At 35.4% G+C, this 20,276-nt stretch overlaps 1 protein-coding gene across 1 annotated transcript; it reads right to left on the bottom strand.

The window, feature by feature from the left end:
- Window positions 1–8,364: 8,364 nt before the first annotated feature.
- LOC113339458 (ABC transporter C family member 10-like) lies at window positions 8,365–13,592 on the bottom strand. Its single transcript, XM_026584726.1, has 12 exons — window positions 12,622–13,592; window positions 12,183–12,555; window positions 11,774–12,094; window positions 11,593–11,679; window positions 10,922–11,491; window positions 10,658–10,822; window positions 10,254–10,548; window positions 9,881–10,095; window positions 9,493–9,798; window positions 9,349–9,412; window positions 9,039–9,278; window positions 8,365–8,953 (listed from the first exon to the last, which is right to left on the bottom strand). Exons 1-12 carry the CDS (start codon window positions 13,590–13,592, stop codon window positions 8,850–8,852), a joined length of 3,711 nt encoding a protein of 1,236 aa, XP_026440511.1. The 3' UTR covers window positions 8,365–8,849.
- Window positions 13,593–20,276: the final 6,684 nt, after the last annotated feature.

Genomic DNA, 20,276 nt, shown 5'->3' with positions numbered 1-20,276 from the left:
CAAAATGAGACGAAGATGTTTGTGACTAGTTTTTATATCTTGCCTATCGGAGATATTAATCTCAAGCCAATCAATCTGATTGTACTCGTACGATAGAAGATGCAATATCAGATCACACAACTACGATAAAAGTAGTATCGGTCTGGGTTCACAATCCCAATGAAGTATTTAATTCGTTAACCTGGTTTTAGAAGAAAAAAAACAAAGGTTAAAGGAGAAACAACTCTAGCACGCAAATTAGTATCAGACGTGAAGTGTGGGAATTAGTTTTGCAGAGTTGATAGATGTCTCCTTATATAGTCTTTCAAATCAATATCCACCGTTAGATGAAAACCTGATTTAGATTCAAGCTAATATTTCTCAACCGTTAGATCGAAAACTTAGCTTGTTATACATAAATGAAATGCACGCTTCTAGGTTAGTTAACCGTACCCAAACGTGTACATTGTTGGTTCAACAATAGTTAACCAAAAGGTTAGTCATATGAGCATTTCATACCAACCATATTCTTCTTCACCATAACTAGTTCAAATGACTCAAATGAACTAGTTAGAGAGTTTTTCAATTGCAAGGAAATCTTATGTACGACACAAGACACAATTGAAGCCAAGATGATTTGATTCACTTGAATCAGTTCATGAACTTTATAGCCACGGTTTGAAATTTGCATTCCTTAGTCTTTATAAGTTTAAGTTCAGAAATCATCTTCAGATATATAAACTTCTTAAGTTCGCAAACTAGGTTCGCGGGCTTAAGCAACCGGGCAGAGTTTACAAACTCCAGCAGAAAATATCGGCAAATACTTTCCGCCGGTTCGCGGACTGGTACTCAGGTAACAAATTTGTCAACTCCATCAGAATTTTTCGGGAAGAGAAGTTCGGCAGTTCGCGGACTGAGTTCGCGTACTTGTCAACAAGCCATTCTTACGAGTTCTCTTGATCAACAAAGTTCGCAAACTTTGGTTCAAGGAATAGGACTTTTGCACATATGTGTTTCCATAATAATACTTATGTCCATCATTGGTTATGTAATCTAAACTCTCATTCCAACCATTGAAACATTCTTAGAGAACGTTATACAGTTGTTACACCATTTCACGTCAAAGAAATTTTCAAAGTGATTGAAACAGAGCATGAATTTCGTCACTAGGTAAAGATAAACATGGTCGAAGCGAAACGCTTACCAACACGTATTTCGAGATATAGATAGGAGAGGTATACTCGGCTCGAAATACCAAATGTGTATAATCTAAGTCTATATATAGAATACGACTTTTTGTCTCAAGAAGTAGGAGATAGAGTAGATAGACTTTTGAGTGACAGATAAGTTCAAGTCTTCACATACCTTTTTGTCGAGAAGTTCCACTGGTTCCTTGAGTAGTTCATCTTCTTGTACGATGAATCGCCATGAAGTCCTTGAGCTCAACTACACTTTCTATCCTATTCCGAGACTTAGCTATAGTAGACTAGAAATCAAGATTTATAGTTTTGATCACTAACATTGACAAACATGCTTGGGATAACAACGTATGCGAGTTCGACCGAGCAATGCTCTAACAATATCCATGTGTTGTTTGGTGACCTTGGACGGCTAATATTTGTATCTAAGATGGAAGGGTGGTCGTTGATCATCACACGCCTTCGTTTTGGTAGCCGCATAGGGAAGGACAGCATGGTATGGCGCAGCAAGGTGGTTGGCATTCCTTGGCGCAGAGGTGCGGCTGGCATGGTTGGCATTCCTTGGCGCAGAGGTGCGGCTGGCATGGCATGACATTGGCGCAGTGGTGTGGATGGCACGGTTGGCATGCCTTGGCGCAGAGGTGCGGCTGGCATGGCATGACATTGGCGCAGTGGTGCAGCTGGCATGGTTGGCATGCCTTGGCGCGGAGGTGTGGATGGCATGGCATGCTATTGGCGCAGTGGTGCGGCTGGCATGGTTGGCATGCCTTGGCGCGGTAGCATGAGAATTATGGTTTGGCATAGATGATGTCAGTCAGTGTTAAGGGTTCTGCCGTGGAACATGACCCATGTAAAAAAAAAAAGGTACCCCGGTAATTCTTATGTAGGCATGCTGATTGATTCAATAAATGTGCTAATGATCATAGTGACGTCATGTCATATGTACAGTTTTACGATTTTGACCCTAAGCTAAAAACCACCATCAACAGGTGGATATAAATTTTTTTTCTTTTTGGTGGAGAAACGAGTGAGATATTGAGGTTAGAAAATGACCCGTCAAGGCTGAAGCTGTGAGTATGCAGTCGCGAGTGTTCATAAGTTTTATCATTTTTGGATAGGTTAGATTACGATCTAGAAAATATTCAGTAAGACAAACTTGTAGAGGGTGATCTCGAGATTCTAAGGAGTCTGACTTTGATCCATTTGGACGTGTAATGAATAATATACAGACCTTGGAAATTGACACCTTGTTGTTTTAGTGTTCCAACACTTGGGAAACTTTCCAGGAAAATAGAAGATGACCGAGACAGATGTCTGACTCAGTTTACCCGCCTGACTCCTTCCGAGTCAGGCATGTTCTTGGTACTTTTGGAGGGCCAGTTTAGTGGACCGTGTCTGTTTGGCCCGTGGGCTAGAGTTAGGGTCATAATTTTCTTATTTTATATTTTTGGACCACTTACGATCTGAATTAACTTTTGGTTCCTTCTGCAAAGTTGTGGGGTTGAGAGCTTTCCAAAGACACATAATTTGACCTAATTTGGATAAGTAGAAAATGATTTATACCTAAAACACTAGATACCATGTTATAGAACCATTAATAAAACTAAAATCATTAGTTATTTCACTTAGCCTATAACTAGAAACTTGTATGAAATTATGTTATGAATATTGTGTGAGCATATTATCTAAGATTGGTGGTTAATCTTGCTAATAAAGTAGTAAGTATTATCATTATGTAAATATTGGGGTTTCTAGAAGGGAAAAGACTGAAATTTATAAATGCAAAAAAAAACTGATAACAGAAAAGAAAGTAATTGAGATGTCCTGCAAAAAAATCTTATCGAAGACCTTGCATAATGCAAGCCATGCAAACCTGCAAGTAATCGACCAAGGAAACACAAATCAAATTCAGTTTCTTTCCTCAAAATTCAAACTTTGCAAATAAATCAAATCAGAATTTCAGTGAAAGATAAACAACACGCCATACTAGCATAATTTCAATTTCTCACAGTACATATGTGATACATGAAGACAGTATACTCTGTAGATAGGATACAATGATCAACACAAAGTAGTTCAATTTATAAAGTTGTTAGATATGATGTTATATCCAATCTCAAGAGAACCCACACAACAGACATCCAATCAATTAATCAAACAAGGTCTATTGAAAATCTAAAAACACGAAAGATATTCTCAATAGACAATCTTCAAAGGGTATAAATCTAAGGTCAATCTGGGCTAGTATTCTGTCAATTTGGGATTAGAAATCATCATACATACAAACATAGATTTTCCAAAATTGATCACCATCTATTTTTAAGTGATCGCTATTAGGATAATCAACCTCATAGTCAAAGTTGGATAAAAACCACTAAAGATTTAACCAATAAATTCAAAATTCTTAACATATCAAGCATCAACCCTTTTGTATTCCTTCCTATGTTATAAAAATGTTTAACTCATAATATACAACCCAACCCAACAAAAGAAAATAAACAAATAATCATTTAGTATATTATTTTGTCACATCAAACATGCTCTTTCACCTAATATCCTAATCTATCCATTCAATAAAACCCATAATTGAAAGAAGATAAACAGTTAAAAACCCATTCCAATATTGAATGACGATTATAGACAATTAAAATCAATCAAAATACCCAGATCCACATATCTAAACCTGGCTAAATCGGGGCCTATAACTACATGTCAAAATAGGGTCATTGGGAGAAAATTCATAGAAACCCCTTATCCAATATTTATATTAATTCCCAATATACCCTTATTAAATTAGTGATAATTAGGATTATTATATAATGTTTAATCAAGTTAATCCTGAAATTAACTTTCGTTAATCGATAATCAAAACTTGTAAAAAAATTTAATTTTTACTCGATCCAGAATCGGTTTATGTTTAGGAGTATGTAAACCCAGAATCGGAGTTTGATCAATACCCACATAACCTGATTCCAAAAATCGGGGCTTTTGTAATGCACATGTAAACCGATTATTCCTTACTTTCAGAAACAAAATATTCATTACATAGTTTAGGAAATTAGCCTACTATATATATATATATATATATATATATATATATATATATATATATATATATATATGACCCAGTATGAGAATTCTAGAATTTGACACATCAATGCTCATCAATGAACCTCCGAGCACGTCGGTACAACATCATATATTCTTTGTGGTGAATGAACTTTCTTTTCCCATTACGAATTCTCCGTAGCCCGTTGAAACGTTTCAGCTGAAATTCAGTGAATTCTTATATTTTAGTATGTGAACTAGTGTAGTTGACATGGGTATAAAAATTATAGCATTACTCACTTTTTCCCTAAGAGGAGCTCGTGGATGATAGTGGTACACCATATTTCTAACTATTATGTACTCTCGCATTGCGCCTTTTATGTAGTTGATTCGAAAATCCAAGTCTCTCCATTTTCGGTTATTGGGATTCGCGGTACGCCCGTAAAAGAATTTTTTAACTCTCTTCCAAAACATTGAATAGATTTCATTCGGAAATTCGCGGAATGTATTAGCAAAGGATTTAACCAGACACAAATCTTCAAACAGTTCTCATTCCATTTTCCAGGCTAAGTGTGTGATGTTGGAGTGGATCAAATAGGTTGTCCTTATGTAGATGAAGTCTCAACACCTATTTTTTTTAATTCAATCCAAACAATCGGGCTTTTGTAATGCACATGTAAAGCGATTCTCAAAGTTACAGAACTTTTATTCACCAAAATCGGAATACATATTTATACATGTAAACCGATTCTAAAAGTTCTGTAACTTTTATTCTTAGAAATCGGATTACATATAGGTAGATGTAACCCGATTACGAAACTGAACATTTGGGAAACAGTCAGAATGGGTTACATAATTTTATATGTAAACCGATTGTGGTGGTGGGTCATTGATGATGATCCCTTTGGCTTTACTCCCCGTGCCCCTTAGGTTTCGGTGGGAAGCATTCAAATTTTTACCGTCTTTTCGACGAGGTCCCAAAGGCTTAGGAGTAGCATGGTCATATTTCTTTTCGACTTCATTTTTTTTTTCCTGTAGAATACGGATTTAAGCGACAAAAATAATGGAATAGAATGCATTTTTAAAGTCAGGGTATATAATCGGTTTACTCGATATACATATGAAATCCGATTCCAAACATATAAAAATAACTATCGGATTTTTGCAAGTGCTTATGTAAATCGATTCACAAAATCGGTTTACTCGATATACATATAGAGTCTGTTTCTGAACTAAACAATCGGTTTTTGTTGAGACATATGTAATCCGATTCCAACAAAATAAGATCCAGGAAGATTGTCTAAAACAATCGGGCTATTTATACACTAACGTTCCCCGATTCCTTTTCACATAACAATCGGACTATAAGTTTATGAACATAATCAGTTTCCAATAAGGATCGGGTTACTTCGTGATTAACGTAATCCGATTCTGTGAACATTGAATGTTTTTGATTTCAAATTTCTCGATTTCTAACCTATTTCATGTTACTAAAACCTAGTTTAGAGGATTGGGCTGATAGAAAATTACCCGATTCAACCCATTTCCTCCTCTTGTGCGATACGATCGGCTTCGGCTTGTTGTTGCACTTCCTTCTTTTTATTTCGAATTGCTTGAACAAGTCCGGGATTGTCGGCACTAGAATAATTCCTATTAGTAGCATACTTAGTTCTTGTTGGTTTCGACATTTTATGGAAGAAAGAAAACGATTAATCGTTTTTGAATCGTTCGATCATCGACGATGTTTGGTTTCAAAAATATGGAAAAAGGAGTAGAGGAGATGAATCAGTTTTTATGTTAGAAATAAAAACTGATATTTGTTAGTTAGGTTCATTAAGGATTGATGGGGACAATTTAGTAATATTAATATTTTTTTTAGGATAATTTTGGTAGTTTACATAAATATTAGACATCCCTTATCATTGTGAATTGGGTAGATGAAGTAATTTATAAGCCCCAATTAAGTGGCATAGGCCCCAATTTAGTTAGGTATCTAAACTCTTAAGAAACAAAAATGGATAAACTACGGAAGACCTAATTGAAGAAATTGAAATCAGATAAAGCGATAATCTGTGTATACCTTTTATCAATTTTTAATTGTGACGACATAACCACTAGGATTATCTCCAATAATATCATCATCGATCCATTGAAGTTAAGTTGTTAACTAAAAAAACCCTCAAAATTAAAATTGTGACTATCATAAACGGGTAATATGAGATAATGGGAAAACGAATTAGGGGTTTAGTTTATCATTCACCTTCGAAGAAGAAGAACTGGAATAGATCTGTTAGGAGAGTAGATTGATTTGATTTACTTCATTTTAGTAGATGCAAAGGGTTTATTTTTTCTCTTATCTAATCACGGATAGAGAATCATATATGCTTGTTCTTTGATGGTTTCAGTAGAGAGTTTCCAGATTTATTTTTGTTCAGCAGGTATGAAGTAAATGAGGAGAGAAAGAAATGGCCAGAAGATGGTGGTACTCGTAACTCGATAGACACAACTAACAAGGCACATATGTAGCTACCTCGATATTTATTTCACAGAAAACTCTGAATCTCGCAGTCGTAATATAAATCCAGTTGGCATCTCTTTTCATTTGTTTACTAAACTACCTCCTCGTAAAACGTCTTCCGCTTGAAGTAATTTTATTTTTCGTATTTTTTAATTGTAAAACGACTACTTTTGACATCCCGTTATATAAAGAAGCCCATGGGAAGACGTTTTCTGAAGGCCCAATCAGATTTAAAAATCTTATTTTCTACTAATGGTAGTTAATAGTTAGTCTATATTAACAACGAACGATTCAAATGATGAACTAGTTGATTGTGGATTTTAAGGTAGACGTGGCATGTCATCAAAACAGGTGGGAACTTTTTAAAAAAAATTGTAATTATTGAGCATTCTTTCTATCTACGAGCATGATGAGTCTTTGTTACTTTCAGCAAGTTTGTGTGTGTTACTATCTATGTAAATGTTTGTATGTGTCTTGATGAGCGAATAATATGCGTTGTATGATTTCCCCACAGGGAGTGTCTGTGTTCCCCCACGGCTCCTTGCTAAGTTGAGTATGGTGGCTTCTTCCCCGTTTTAATATTACTTAGTAGGGCGGCTTCTTTCCCGTTTAAATATTTATTTAGTAGGGAGGCTTCTTTCCCGTCTCGATAGTATATAATTAACATATAGTGGGGGGGGATATTTCCCGTTTAAATATTACATAGTAGGGAGGCTTCTTCCCCGTTTCTCTATTATATATACTATTTCATTTTGGGGAAATCACTCGTGTGCATATCATACTTGTTTGTCTAACATTCTGATCTTAATGATAATATTCTGAATCATGGTTTGTATGGGCACTCTGTGTGGACGATGTTATTATTATCGATTAGGGTTGCTCTCGCGTCGTCTTCTCCAATGAGTTTAGCGAGGTTAGAGTGACATCTGCTTCATATTAAATGATTAATTTCTTCTTGTTTCTTTCAATTTATATTCTTTTAAAACTGTGAAGCATGTTAGTAATTACTTGCGAGTTATATGTTTTCATTGAGCACCCTTTTGGGATGATGTGCTCACTCGTTCCCACTCCAGTTTCAGTTACCAGAAGAAATGGTGCAGTGAAGATATCCATTTTTGTAGCTTAAGGTTTTAGCAAACTGAAGATGTTTGTTTATATTTTATGTATGTATTGTTTTGTTAATTTGTAAAACAACACATTGTTATATTCATATCACTCGAGAGATTTTCATTTATATAATATCATAGTATATGGGACCCTTTTAGGAATCAGTTTATGTAATTATGATTCTTAGAATCGATAATATGTATTTGATGCTTCAATTAGGTTGTAATTCTATCAGCTAAGCAGGTTTAGTATTTGGGGCGTCGCAAAAAGATTGGAAATCATTACTATAAAAAACCGAAAATACCACTCTCTTTTTGTCCAATTATTACAACTCCCATATATAATTGGCAAGCAAACTAGAATATATAACAGATCTAAAATTCGTGCCTTAAATTTTTATAAATTTATCTCGTTGGAAAGATTTTAATGAGATATACACAATGAGTACAAACAACAATATCAAATTTTGAGTTTTTACGGAAAAAATTGGAGGTGTTTATCCTGTTAGGCACAATTCTTGAAAATATAATACACATCCATGACGCAAATTAACCACCACAAAGTATGCATAGCACATTATACAGTCATATTTTGGTCTATGCATTAACTAATTTTCCGTTGCAAGTAATAATACGATGTACTCCCTCTAATTCAGGAAAAGTGATACTTTCACTTTTCAATTTGGCATATTTGTCTTCTGTTCGGTCGGCCCTCTCCACCATAGCATCCGTGTTCTATTCTAAGAAACCGACTGGGGATTATACGGTACCTCAAGAACAATGATATAACACTTTGGGTAATCAAATCAATGACCTGACTTCGAGTTTGAAACTCCCACGCACTAAATTCTTTATCGATCAATTGGGAATAAATGTAGTACCAGAAACTTTGGGAGGTGGTACGTTTTCTTTTCTTCTGTCGCGTTGTGCTTTGTGATTATTACTTGGAAGGTTATTTGGGAGACACCATATATATATATATATATATATGCTTATTAGTTATACAGAATGACTGTGAGACCAATATTCACTGACAAGTTGCCCAAACAGCGATCCTTCCTCCTTCATTAACTTCATGGGTTCATCATACTCTACGATTTTCCCTGTAGAAGAAGCTAGTGGTTTAGATACCAAATAAAATTTCCATTAGAATTTTTTACTTGCATGATACAGTCGATGTACACATACCGTCACTAATAGCGAGCACCAATGTACTGTCCATCACGGTAGGGATTCTATGAGCTACCGTGATAACTGTACATTTTGCGAATTCTGTTCGTATAATTTTCTGTAGAATGCAATCTGTTGCATTGTCAATTGAAGCTGTAGCTTCATCAAGCACTAAAATCTGACTTTTCCTTAACAAAGCTCGGCCTAAACAAAATAGCTGCCTCTGTCCCAGGCTCCAGTTAGCGCCATCTTGTGCAACTGTAAAATCATATCTTTTCGAGACTCAAAAAATGAATGGAAATAGAAACTCTGAAAGTTCAATTCTTACCTAGACTATCCAAACCCTCATCTTTATTTTGTACAGCCGCAATAAGTTGACATTTACCCACAACCTTCATAGGTGCAATTGCAAAACAAGTCAGTATATGTCAGATAATTTTGTTTTGCAAGTACCAACAGAGTGCAGCATTACCTCCCAAATTTCATGGTCTGTATATTGGTCTAAGGGATCCAAATTGTATCTCACTGTCCCACTAAAAAGAGTAGGTTCTTGAGGTATGATTCCTAAGCGTGATCTCAGGTCATGAAGTCCGATAGTGGAGATGTCGACGTCATCTATGATGATTTTGCCCTCTACTGGCTCTACCAAGCGAAACAGTGCACTTATTAGTGTTGTTTTTCCGCTGCCAGTCCTTCCAACAATCCCTACCTTGTGCCCTCCTTCAAATGTGCAAGTAACCCCTTGAAGAACAAGTGGACTATTGGCCCTGTATCTTATCTGCTTGAGGTCATTATCATATTCGTTAAATAAGTACTAACATCTCAATAACGCCTAAATTTTAGAAATTTAGGTAATATACCTTCAAATCATGAATCTCCACTCTACCTTCAGTGGGCCAATTGGGTTTTGGTCGATTCCCTTTTATGACTTGTGAGGCTTCACTAGGAATATTCACATATTGGTTTAGCCGTTCAACAGAAATAATGTCATTTGCTATTGTACACTGATGTTGAACTGAAGAACAAAGGTTCAAGCTCAATGAGAGACCATAAGATAGAGCCATTCCAATAAACCCTGCCACATAATGGTAGTCAAATTTTAGCATCATTAATTCCTTGTCGCAAATCGGTTACGGTTTAATTGATAGCATCATTAATTCTCTAGACTAAAAGATGTAATAACATGGATGGAATGTGCAAACAGGCATATAAGAAGAAGCAAAAAGAACCTACCGGAACTAAAGGTTCCCTGGGGAAGTAACACCATCACAAGTGCTGAGAAAGAAAGGACTGTCGCACTTAGAGTTTCCAGACGTTGTAAAAGCCACTGATTCGTGGAAAAAATGTGAAATGAAGGACTAGCATATTTGTCTATTAGATGCAGACTCTCAGCAAAGAATCTGTCTTCCGCGTCGAAAGCTCTTATTGTCATCGCCCCTGCTATGGATTCCCCAAGTTGGTTTGCCACCAACGATTTGGTTGTCCCATTAATCCGCATCAACTCATTTGCAGAAGCTGAGTAGTACCTCTGTCAGCAAAATGTGCATTTCATTTCATCAGGTTATACAAACAAAGCTGAGTAATAATTATGTCTTAAATTTCTTTTGAGGCTCCAGAATACACAAACAAAAGTTTACCTGCAAGTATATCACCAAGCATACCATGGGTATTGTGACAAACAAAACTTGCCAGGTAATAACAGTCATTACCCCAAGACTCGCGTAAGTATTAAGTATATTTGCAATTGCTAATACTAAACTGAAAGGAACATCAAGGTCTACAATAGATGAATCAGAAGACACCTATAATTAAGAAGCATAGAAACATCTATTAGCCTCGTGTACATATTTATCAATGTTCAGTAAAAAAAAATTAAAAACTAATTGTGATTTCATACTTACTCGACTCAATATCCTTCCCAATGGTGTAGACTCGTAAAAAGCTACAGGTGCATGAATAAGAGATTTCAATAGCTTAGAGAATAAGGACTTAGATGAATTGATACCCAGAGCAGCAGTAGAAAGAGATCTAACAAGCAACCAAAATATAGAAATAAATCCGATCAGCAAGTATACTTCGATCAGTCGCAATTTGCTGATTCGAGGGTTCTGAACATTGGCAGCCATCCAAGAATTCTGGAGAATTTGGCTAACAAGAAACAGAAGTTGCGCGACAGTTGCCAAAGAGAAGAAAAAGAAGCCTTTGCCTTGATTTAGATATAGCAGGTAAGGCTTTAAGTAACTAATTCCTGATTCTCTCTCTTCTTGCTTAATGAACTGATTCTGAACTGCAATTGGTTCTACAGTCTTTTTAGCAAGAGGAACGCAAGTTTGGCGAGAATTCACCTTAGCAGGTAACCTGTCTGAGGTTACTATATTTTTGTGTGCATTGACAAGGTCAAAAAATTCCTGGCTAGAACTCATTAACACATCAAAAGAAGCTGCATGTTGGATTTTCCCATGTGACATCAACTGCAAGAAAACGAAACGTTGATCCGCAGAAGAAATTCTGATTAAAGGGAAAGGAAAAACCAAAGAATCACATTCCAAAAGATATTATACTGAAAACTTACCAAAACAGAATCAAATGAAGGAAGGAGGTCGACTTGGTGAGCCACAAGTAAGACTGTCTTTTCTGATAAAGCTCCCATTACGTATTCCTGCACAATACAGATTAGCAACCATAATTTACCAACGCGAGATATATATAAAAAAAAAACATATAGAGCAATAAGTGAAAATATGGAAGTTCACATTAAATAGGCTTGTAGCAGTAAGGGCGTCAACTGCACTGAATGGATCATCAAGTAGATAGATATCAGCGTCTTGATAGAGTGCACGAGCAAGCTGAATACGCTGCTTTTGGCCACCACTTAGATTAATTCCTCTTTCTCCAATTTCAGTTAGATCACCATAAGGAAGCATCTCAAGGTCTTTTACCAAGGAACACTTTTCCAGTGTTTCTTGGTATTTTAGCTCATCCATGGTGCGACCAAACAGTATATTCTGTTGTATGCTTCCTGACTGGATCCATGCAGTCTGGGAGACATATGTAAGTCTTCCATGAACTTGAATCTGCAGAAGTTAGGGGCAAAAGAGAGTCAGTACTTCACATGACATATATGTTTATGATCCAGCAAAAGAAAAAAAAAAGAACACTTACCGAGCCTTCAACCTCTGGTACCTCACCAAGAATAGCAGCTAGGAGGGTTGATTTACCTGAACCTACCTCTCCACAGATTGCCACTTTCTCACCGGGTTTCACCTCTAAGTTTATGGATGTTAAGGTAGGCTTCGATGGATTCTCTTCCCATGAAAACGTAGCCAACTTCACATGTATGGTAAGGTTATTTTGTGGATTTTCTTTTCTAGCATGCCTGATTTCTTCCCTTAACAATTCTGGTTCAGCGAGAAAATTAGCAATCCGCTGTAACGAAACCTTTGCATGAATTACTGCATCAATAACTTGAGGGATGGATTTAATAGAATTTTGCATGGTGCGTAGAGTTGCTACGAATGTGAAAACATTAGTCGCACTGAGAGGAACTTTAAGAAAGTAACAAGCAACAAAAGTTCCAGATGACACTAATATGGAAAATGACCAAAAACAAAATCCTTCGTATGCCTTACGCAACTGCACAGCCGACAACCACTTGTATTCTACTCTTCGCAGACGTTTAATAACCGTCATGAAATGTGTCTCCCAAGCATATAGCTTAACCACCTTCATGTTCAAAAGTGCTTCTGACATTGCCTTCAACCTCCTATCCTGAGCGACTGCAAGCTTTGTCTGGAACCCAAGTTGTACCTTGGCTAAGGGACCATTGCATAACACGGTGAATATCAAAATAATCATTGCTGCAAGTGTTGCAATCCCTACAGCATGGAAAAATATCAATAATCCAAGGCACGTCTGTAGGACTGTTGTCCATGTCTGATGCAACATGTAAGAGAATTCGCCTACTCTATAAGCATCTACGGTTACATAATTTATTATTTCGCCGGCTGAATGTGTATTCTTAGCAGCATTAGAAAGCCGGAGTTGCTTCCGATAAATAGCTGCTGAGAGCAAAGACCTGAGCCTGACTCCCATCAAACCGCTCAGGAAGTACCACTGCCTCATCGATAGTGACTCTAATAATTTTATCAAAAACAATGCTATAACAAGTACAATACCTTCATGTTTGAAGGTTCCCTTTCCTTCTGTAACCTTAATAAAGGCACCAACAAAAAGGGGAGCGGTTGAAAGAGTGAGTACCTTAAGAAGAGCAAAGAAGCCAGATACCAGAATTTCTTTCCAATAACATAAAGCAGTTGCCCGTAAAATTGATGGTTCGCTGGTTTGCTTTTGTGTCTTGAATTTCTCCATGAACAATAAATAACATGTTTCTGCTCTATCATCATTTCGCAACATGGGTATATCATCATCTTCAAGTTTCATTTTCTTCTTAGCTTTCTTCATTAATGGATTTAACCACCAAAAAGAAATTCTACTCAATAATCCAGCATTGGCAAAAGGAGTATTGATCTCCTTCTCAAGATTACGAGCCTCTATGTTATTATTATTATTCATCTCTAACTTTCAATGTGCTTCAATCTTTTACAAGGAACATACTTAAAATGATCTTTCCTTTGAATTGGAAAAGACGAAATTAAAAGAGAATCAATGCTGCGTCGAAACAAAAACAAAGACAAGAATGAAACGAGACAAATGAAGGCTGGTATGGATAGCACGAAGGGACAATACAATGATCTGAAAGCAACATATGAGAGATAAAAGATGCGTATCGGGTTTTGATGCATTTTTTATTTTTAAACAATATCAAATTGTGAAACATATTCATCGACTACTGCAACAGATACGAGATAAAAAAATAAAATTGTACAGCTTTGGTTGTGAGTAGTGACAAACCCAAAAAAAATATGACAATTGTCTTATTGCTCTGTATTTCCGGGTTCAGAACGTGCGTACCAGTATCAAATCTCAAGGCTGGATTGGATGATAGGTATGTAGATTTACCATCTGCACATAGTAATTGTACATTAGTTTGAAACTAATAATGTGCACCAAATGAACTTTGAAAAATGGTCCTCGCGCGTTTTCAAGGTTACGAATAGTGTGCTGTGTGACCTAGTAATTTGCACCAAATTAATTAACTTGGAAAATGGGTCCCAAAATCTTGCCTTTGTCTTCTATTTTCACCGAATTAAGTTGGATATTTGGAGATCTCAGTTACATGATCTGATTGATTCCACTAGTAATGAACAAATCCTGACCAAAATGTGGTTCATCCGGAAAGATAATGCACGTAAAAAAAAAATCAGGAAAAGACAAACTCTACCATTGATTTACCTTTTGACAATCAGAGACAGATATTTTTCTAAAGTGAAACTAATAGTAACAGGGAGAATTATATAGCCAAACTAGAGAGTTCAAAAGCCTTGGAACGAACCAAACCAAGGATCTTCAAAATTTAATGTAGATGCAGCATGTGGATGTTTACAGAATTGAACTTTGTTTTTGCAATAATTATGAGGAACAATGCACAAGACTTTGAAAAGATAGCTTGAGCAGAACCAATCACAGTAACAACTCTAGGAGAAGCAAAAGCTTTAAGGCTACTTCAACCAGTTAAGTGGGGCAAGGAGATAATCATGAGTCATTTTAGCAATGAAGGAAACTAAAAAGCTTAAATACCTCAGAAAGGAAGGAGACATTAGTTACATGGCAAAGAAAGGAGATTTCGGAGGAGACAAGGAAGACCGCAATTTCCTTTCCAATTTTTCTGGGTTTTTCTTTTGTTGACAGGAAAGAAAAACACTATTAGGAGATGTAGGATGACATGAAAAATCCTATTCATGTATATGGATTGGGATGTATTAACCCACCTCTATGCATTAGGGTTCCCAATTTTAAAAAAATACATCTAATATTAGGAGAGATGGCTTATCCAACTCCATATTATATGGCTCTACTTCTCTTATATCTGCTGGAAAGAAAAAAAAGTTTGCTTAATATATTCCTAACTTGAAAGAAAAAAAAAGAAAGAAAAAACTTCTACATGGTTATTATATATTCACGAAAATAGCCTTAAACCTTAATCACCTAATGTATAAGCCACTTCGGTTATTTTTATTTCTCTTTTTCCTCTCTTTATACTTTTTTTCTAAATTAACATCTAATAGATTTCAGTCTAGCCAAACTCGTTCTCCAAGGCCGATTACTCGTCGAGTAATCCCTACTAGTTATATGATCGATGGGATTTTCAATTCCAAGTCATTTCCGATTTTTAGTTATTAAGACGGACGATTTTGACGATTTAAATAGATTTTTGAGCAAAACGAGTTGGTGTTTTTCCATGTTGGCCTTACATGAACCAAAATCAGAAACTAAAATATCTCAAGCCCTCAAGTGGGAGTTTTCAAATGTGAAAACCTCTAAAAACATGATAAACATGTACAATATAACAACATTACACATTTAATACGTACGATAATGTCCAAATTTTAATTTTTAGGTAGGTACAACTCATGACATATGAGTAGCAATATGTAAGTCTCTAGTAAATAGGTTCCATTATTAAGGAAAATTTTGGCAATTTTCAAGTCTGAACTCATTGCTCCTTGCTCATCCCCAACCAAATAAGACCGAGGACCAATTTTATCTGTTTTGTGATAGATTTGTGCCCATGCGATGCAATGGGTATATATAGTTAATTCCTCTACACAATATATATTCTCACAAATTTTCCATCTACCAAAATGATTAAGATAATTGATAGTCACTCGACCATTTTGTTATACTCCGGAGTACACTTTCTTTTTTGTGGGAATGTTATAAATACCTTCCATTTTGGTTGACCTTACACAAATATCCCGAGGGATATAAATTAAGTTTTTTAGAGTCAATTTGAGAAAGTTGCTTCCACTTTTTGGAAGCAACTTGTATAAAGTTGTGTCCATTTCTGGAAGCAACTAGTGCTAGTTGCTTCCACTTTTTAAAATATAAAGGTATTTTCAAAAATTGAATAAGAGTATATTTGAAGTGGTAGATTTTGAGGGGTATTTAAATAATGTTTCTTTTTTTCTTTATAACAAAATAATAATAAAAACGTCGGTAAAGACCGATTTCACGAGGTGTAGTCGCTTGATAGATACGAGAATTATATATGTCGGATGTGTAAATAATCTTAACAAGATTTATAATAAAATTTGAGATTAATTTCCTCTGTACTGGCTAGGCATTTTTTTGTGCGGCGTAGCCAAGCAGCACACTTAATTAAATTAACCTACTTTCCCGTTACCATCCTTGTGTCCATTTATATTTTTTTACAGGGTAATCTATAGTGTATTTCATATTACATCAAAAATAAAGAATATAGTGTATTTCATATATCCATGTATATAAAGGCGATGCAATATTCATATCAGAAAAGACTAGAAAGTTACCCGTGCTAAGCACCGGGGTCAGGTTTTCTCTTTAAAACTTTTGTTTTAATATCCCTAAGTAAAACATGTGTACATTGGGTGTATATGCGCAAAACATGCAGTATGGAAATATGCAAAATAGAGAACCATCTTTGATTCATCAAGGTTCTGCAAAGATTATTATGTTATACAGTATGCAAAACTCAGTCTTTCACTTTACTCGTAATGGCTTCAACAATCAGTTTGAACACTTAAAAGAAGTCGTTCATTGAAGAAAAGTCGAAATCTATTTGTTACACTCCTGTTCCAGTCTTCTATCTCCAATATATTTGATTTCCATCTTTGAGCAAGTCGTGGTCGCTTCCACCGTCAACAACTAAGCTGGTCATGTTTGCAGGAATTAGAAAACTATGCAGCCAAACTAAAAACAGAAAAAAGAAAAAAGAAAAATAGAAGAAAAAAAAACAGATATTTGTACAACAATACATACGAATGAAATGAATCTAAACGAACTAAGTAGCATCTTGAGCTCCAACTTGGTTTTACTATTCCCATGACACATTTTATGCTTTGGACAATGAATGAGAAAAATGATCAAAAGGGAAGGTGCACATACTGACCAATCAGGTAAACCGTAACTTCATATAGTATTTAGTATCTATAAAATAGTTGTGAAAGTAATATTTTTATGTAAAATTTGTCTGATCCAATCTACATGGTGGATTGAGATGTGGCAGATCCTCTAGATGGAGGATTGGATGCAAATGTTTCCGTTAAGTGAGCTACTATAATTGTTTTGGACTTTGCTAGCTATAAAGCAGGCAATCGTAAGAAAATCTTACTCCTAACTCCCAATTCTAAGCAAAAACTTTAGATTCTCCAAAAATAACAATATTTTAGGAGTGATAGAAATATGTAGCAGATAATAAAGCGATAAATCCCATTATTATGAAGTTCAGTGGCAATAAGGTAGCAGGTTTGCTCCCTTTCTATCATTTCCAACTATTAATGGACACAAACATACAACTATTTCCAAAGCCTCATGGTGCTATATATGTAGACTAACCTCTCAATGCACACTTTGCTGTTTCAGTTTGAATTCGTATTTTCGTCGTTGTTTATTTCAAACAATGTTGATAACCTAATTTGCATTAGCCCTGAACAACGAGAAAAAAAACTGAGATAAAAATAAGTAGAAGATAAGATGAATTTGAGTAGATAAGGTTTCTAGGATGGGTATTGTGGGAGACTTTTTTTAACAAAGAAAATTGATATGAATTTGAGTACAGTTAGTTATTTAATTTTTCCGGACTTACCATGTTTTTGTCGTCAAGTAGAAGATCATATGCATCCATTATACTGAGTCTGTTATGAAGACACACCTCTTCAAATTTTTCCTCTGGTCGGTTATGGTTCAGATCGACAATTCCAAAGGGCAAATCCTTTCCGCATCTGCATTACACATTCTAGGATAAGATAAGCAACATGTTTCTTAAAATTGTGGAATTACTAATAATATGTAAACTTACTTCTGTTTGAAATCCTCAACCTTGTCGACATCCAAATATGTACATTTTGGTTGCTGAAGTGGAAGCCAGATATAATTGACCTGTTGTATTTTTATTATTTGTTCAAAATAGTTCAAAATATAACCACTGTTAACATTGTTTTAGAATTTCTGTATATGTGATAAATAATATTAATTTACCTCCATATTCTTTAACTGTTGTTGATGTTATCATATATAAGCATTACATTGAGATGTTCATCTTTCAACATTCCATCCATCAGCTGATCCGCGGACTCCCCCCTAGAAAGTGACCCTTATCACTAATCCCCTACCATGTATTCAGTTTTATTAAGAAATTAGGCTACTCCTATATCCAGTTAAGTATAAAAGTTGGTTAAATTCTGATATCGCCCTGAAAATAAAAGAAAATCAACTATCAATTATCGAACAGTAACAAATCCCAACCTTGAAAACTGGAGATGCAGAAAACAATACTTGGATAGAAACCCCAGATGATTTATTGGTTTAATGTCACGGTCATCAACACCATTGTAGAAGGCACATATCTCTTTTCTCTAAAGGTACGTTGAATACCAGTACCTAGAAGATCGTTGCATGTTTGCACCTAACAAATATAAATGCAGACCAGATAAGTGAATATATGATCTCATTGATTCCTTGGGAAGAGCATGTTTTTCGTAGTGCATAATCTATAAGTCTGGAGACGTCATATGAAAAGTAAGGAAGTTTTTTAACATCCAATAAATTTTTTCTTCTTCTTCTTGCTTTTCTGGCTTTTTCCAATTTGAAGTGGTTTATGAAATCATGTTATTACTGCAAAATATGAATGGAACCAAATATAAAGATTTAAGCAAAACCATGGACAACAGATGGACGAATAATTTGAAGCTTACACACAGAAGCAATTTAACAAACACTTGGGCTTACCTAAAAAACAGTGAAGAAAAATTAGAATGACCAATGCAGAATGCGAAATTTGTGAACCCGAAATCTATGAGAGATCAAAAACCAAACTTAATAATTTTGAGGGTTTGGTTCGTTCCTTGATTGAAGATGACGATTTCCTGTTAGTCTTAATTTTGATTTTGATCACAATAAACACAAACGCAGAAAAGCAATTCAAAGGCTTACCTCAACAAACAGTGTAGAAAATTCAGAATCATCACACGCAAAATCCAAAAAAATTTAAGCGAAATCTGTGGTAATTAAAACCCAAACTTAATAACCATGATGAAAAATTAAAGAATCAAACCCAGTAATTTTCATGAATACTTACGGTGATTGCTTTATTGATTGAAGAACAATAATAGACACCAAATTATCCAGGTTCTAATCATACCCATTGCAATTAGGAAGACTGAATTTTGAGAAAAAAGAAGATGAAATCAAACATGGGACGTGAAAAACAAAGATAACAGTTTGGAATGTCCAACATTGTTGAAGCTGTTCTGTTGGAATCGTCGGTTACATAGAGAAAGTGCGGTAAAGACGTAGAGGAAAATGGGCTAAGTGGGTGGTGCAAATGAGGTGTAAAAAAGCATTAAAATTAATTGTGCAGGGCCAGAGTTAATGAGAGAGCTCTAATATGTAATACTCTCGCCATAATTGTCCACATTAGTTTTTTATGGGGCCAGAATGAATGAGGATTAAGATTTAGATTCAATTATCATCTAGTTAGATAGATAAACGAACCGTGAAAAAACATAAACGAACTGTGAAAAACAATTAAAAAAATCGTCCACGTAGAAACATGTGGGCCAAACCAACTCCCTATCAATCCACTGATTTGCAAGTTACTTCTCCTATAAATACAACTCAAAAATCTGTTTTTTAGACACACCAAATACGACTACGTTCTAGTCTTCTTTGTTTGTTTTTATCTTTCTTTTTTAGACTTTTTTTCCCCTCAAATTTTGACGCAATCATCCGGGACTCCCGAGGATGCGTACAAGGTCAAATAAGCTAGATTCCAGAAGTAGAAGTCAATCCCAAAAATTAAAGATATGTTATGGGGCTTTATCCCATGGATGTACGGCCCAATATAGTAGTTATGGCTTTATTTCTATGGTACATAAAGGAATGTATTCATGTAACATAGACTACCTCTAATGAATGGAATCTCTTTCTCTTAGTGTCTCTTTATCTTTACCATCTACCGCAACACGTTATCAGGCACGAGCTCTAACCCGTGACAATGGATTTTAATTTTTTTTTTCCATCTGGGTTGCTATTAAATACAGTGCGTTGGAAATCCTTGGAATCAAATAAGATAAGTTGGATCTACTTTTGCTCCTGATT

This window comes from Papaver somniferum, unplaced genomic scaffold (genome assembly GCF_003573695.1).
Source record: "Papaver somniferum cultivar HN1 unplaced genomic scaffold, ASM357369v1 unplaced-scaffold_21, whole genome shotgun sequence".
NCBI lineage: Eukaryota > Viridiplantae > Streptophyta > Magnoliopsida > Ranunculales > Papaveraceae > Papaver > Papaver somniferum.
The sequence above is the reverse complement of the archived record's forward strand: the minus strand, read 5'-3'. Positions and strand labels throughout refer to the sequence as shown.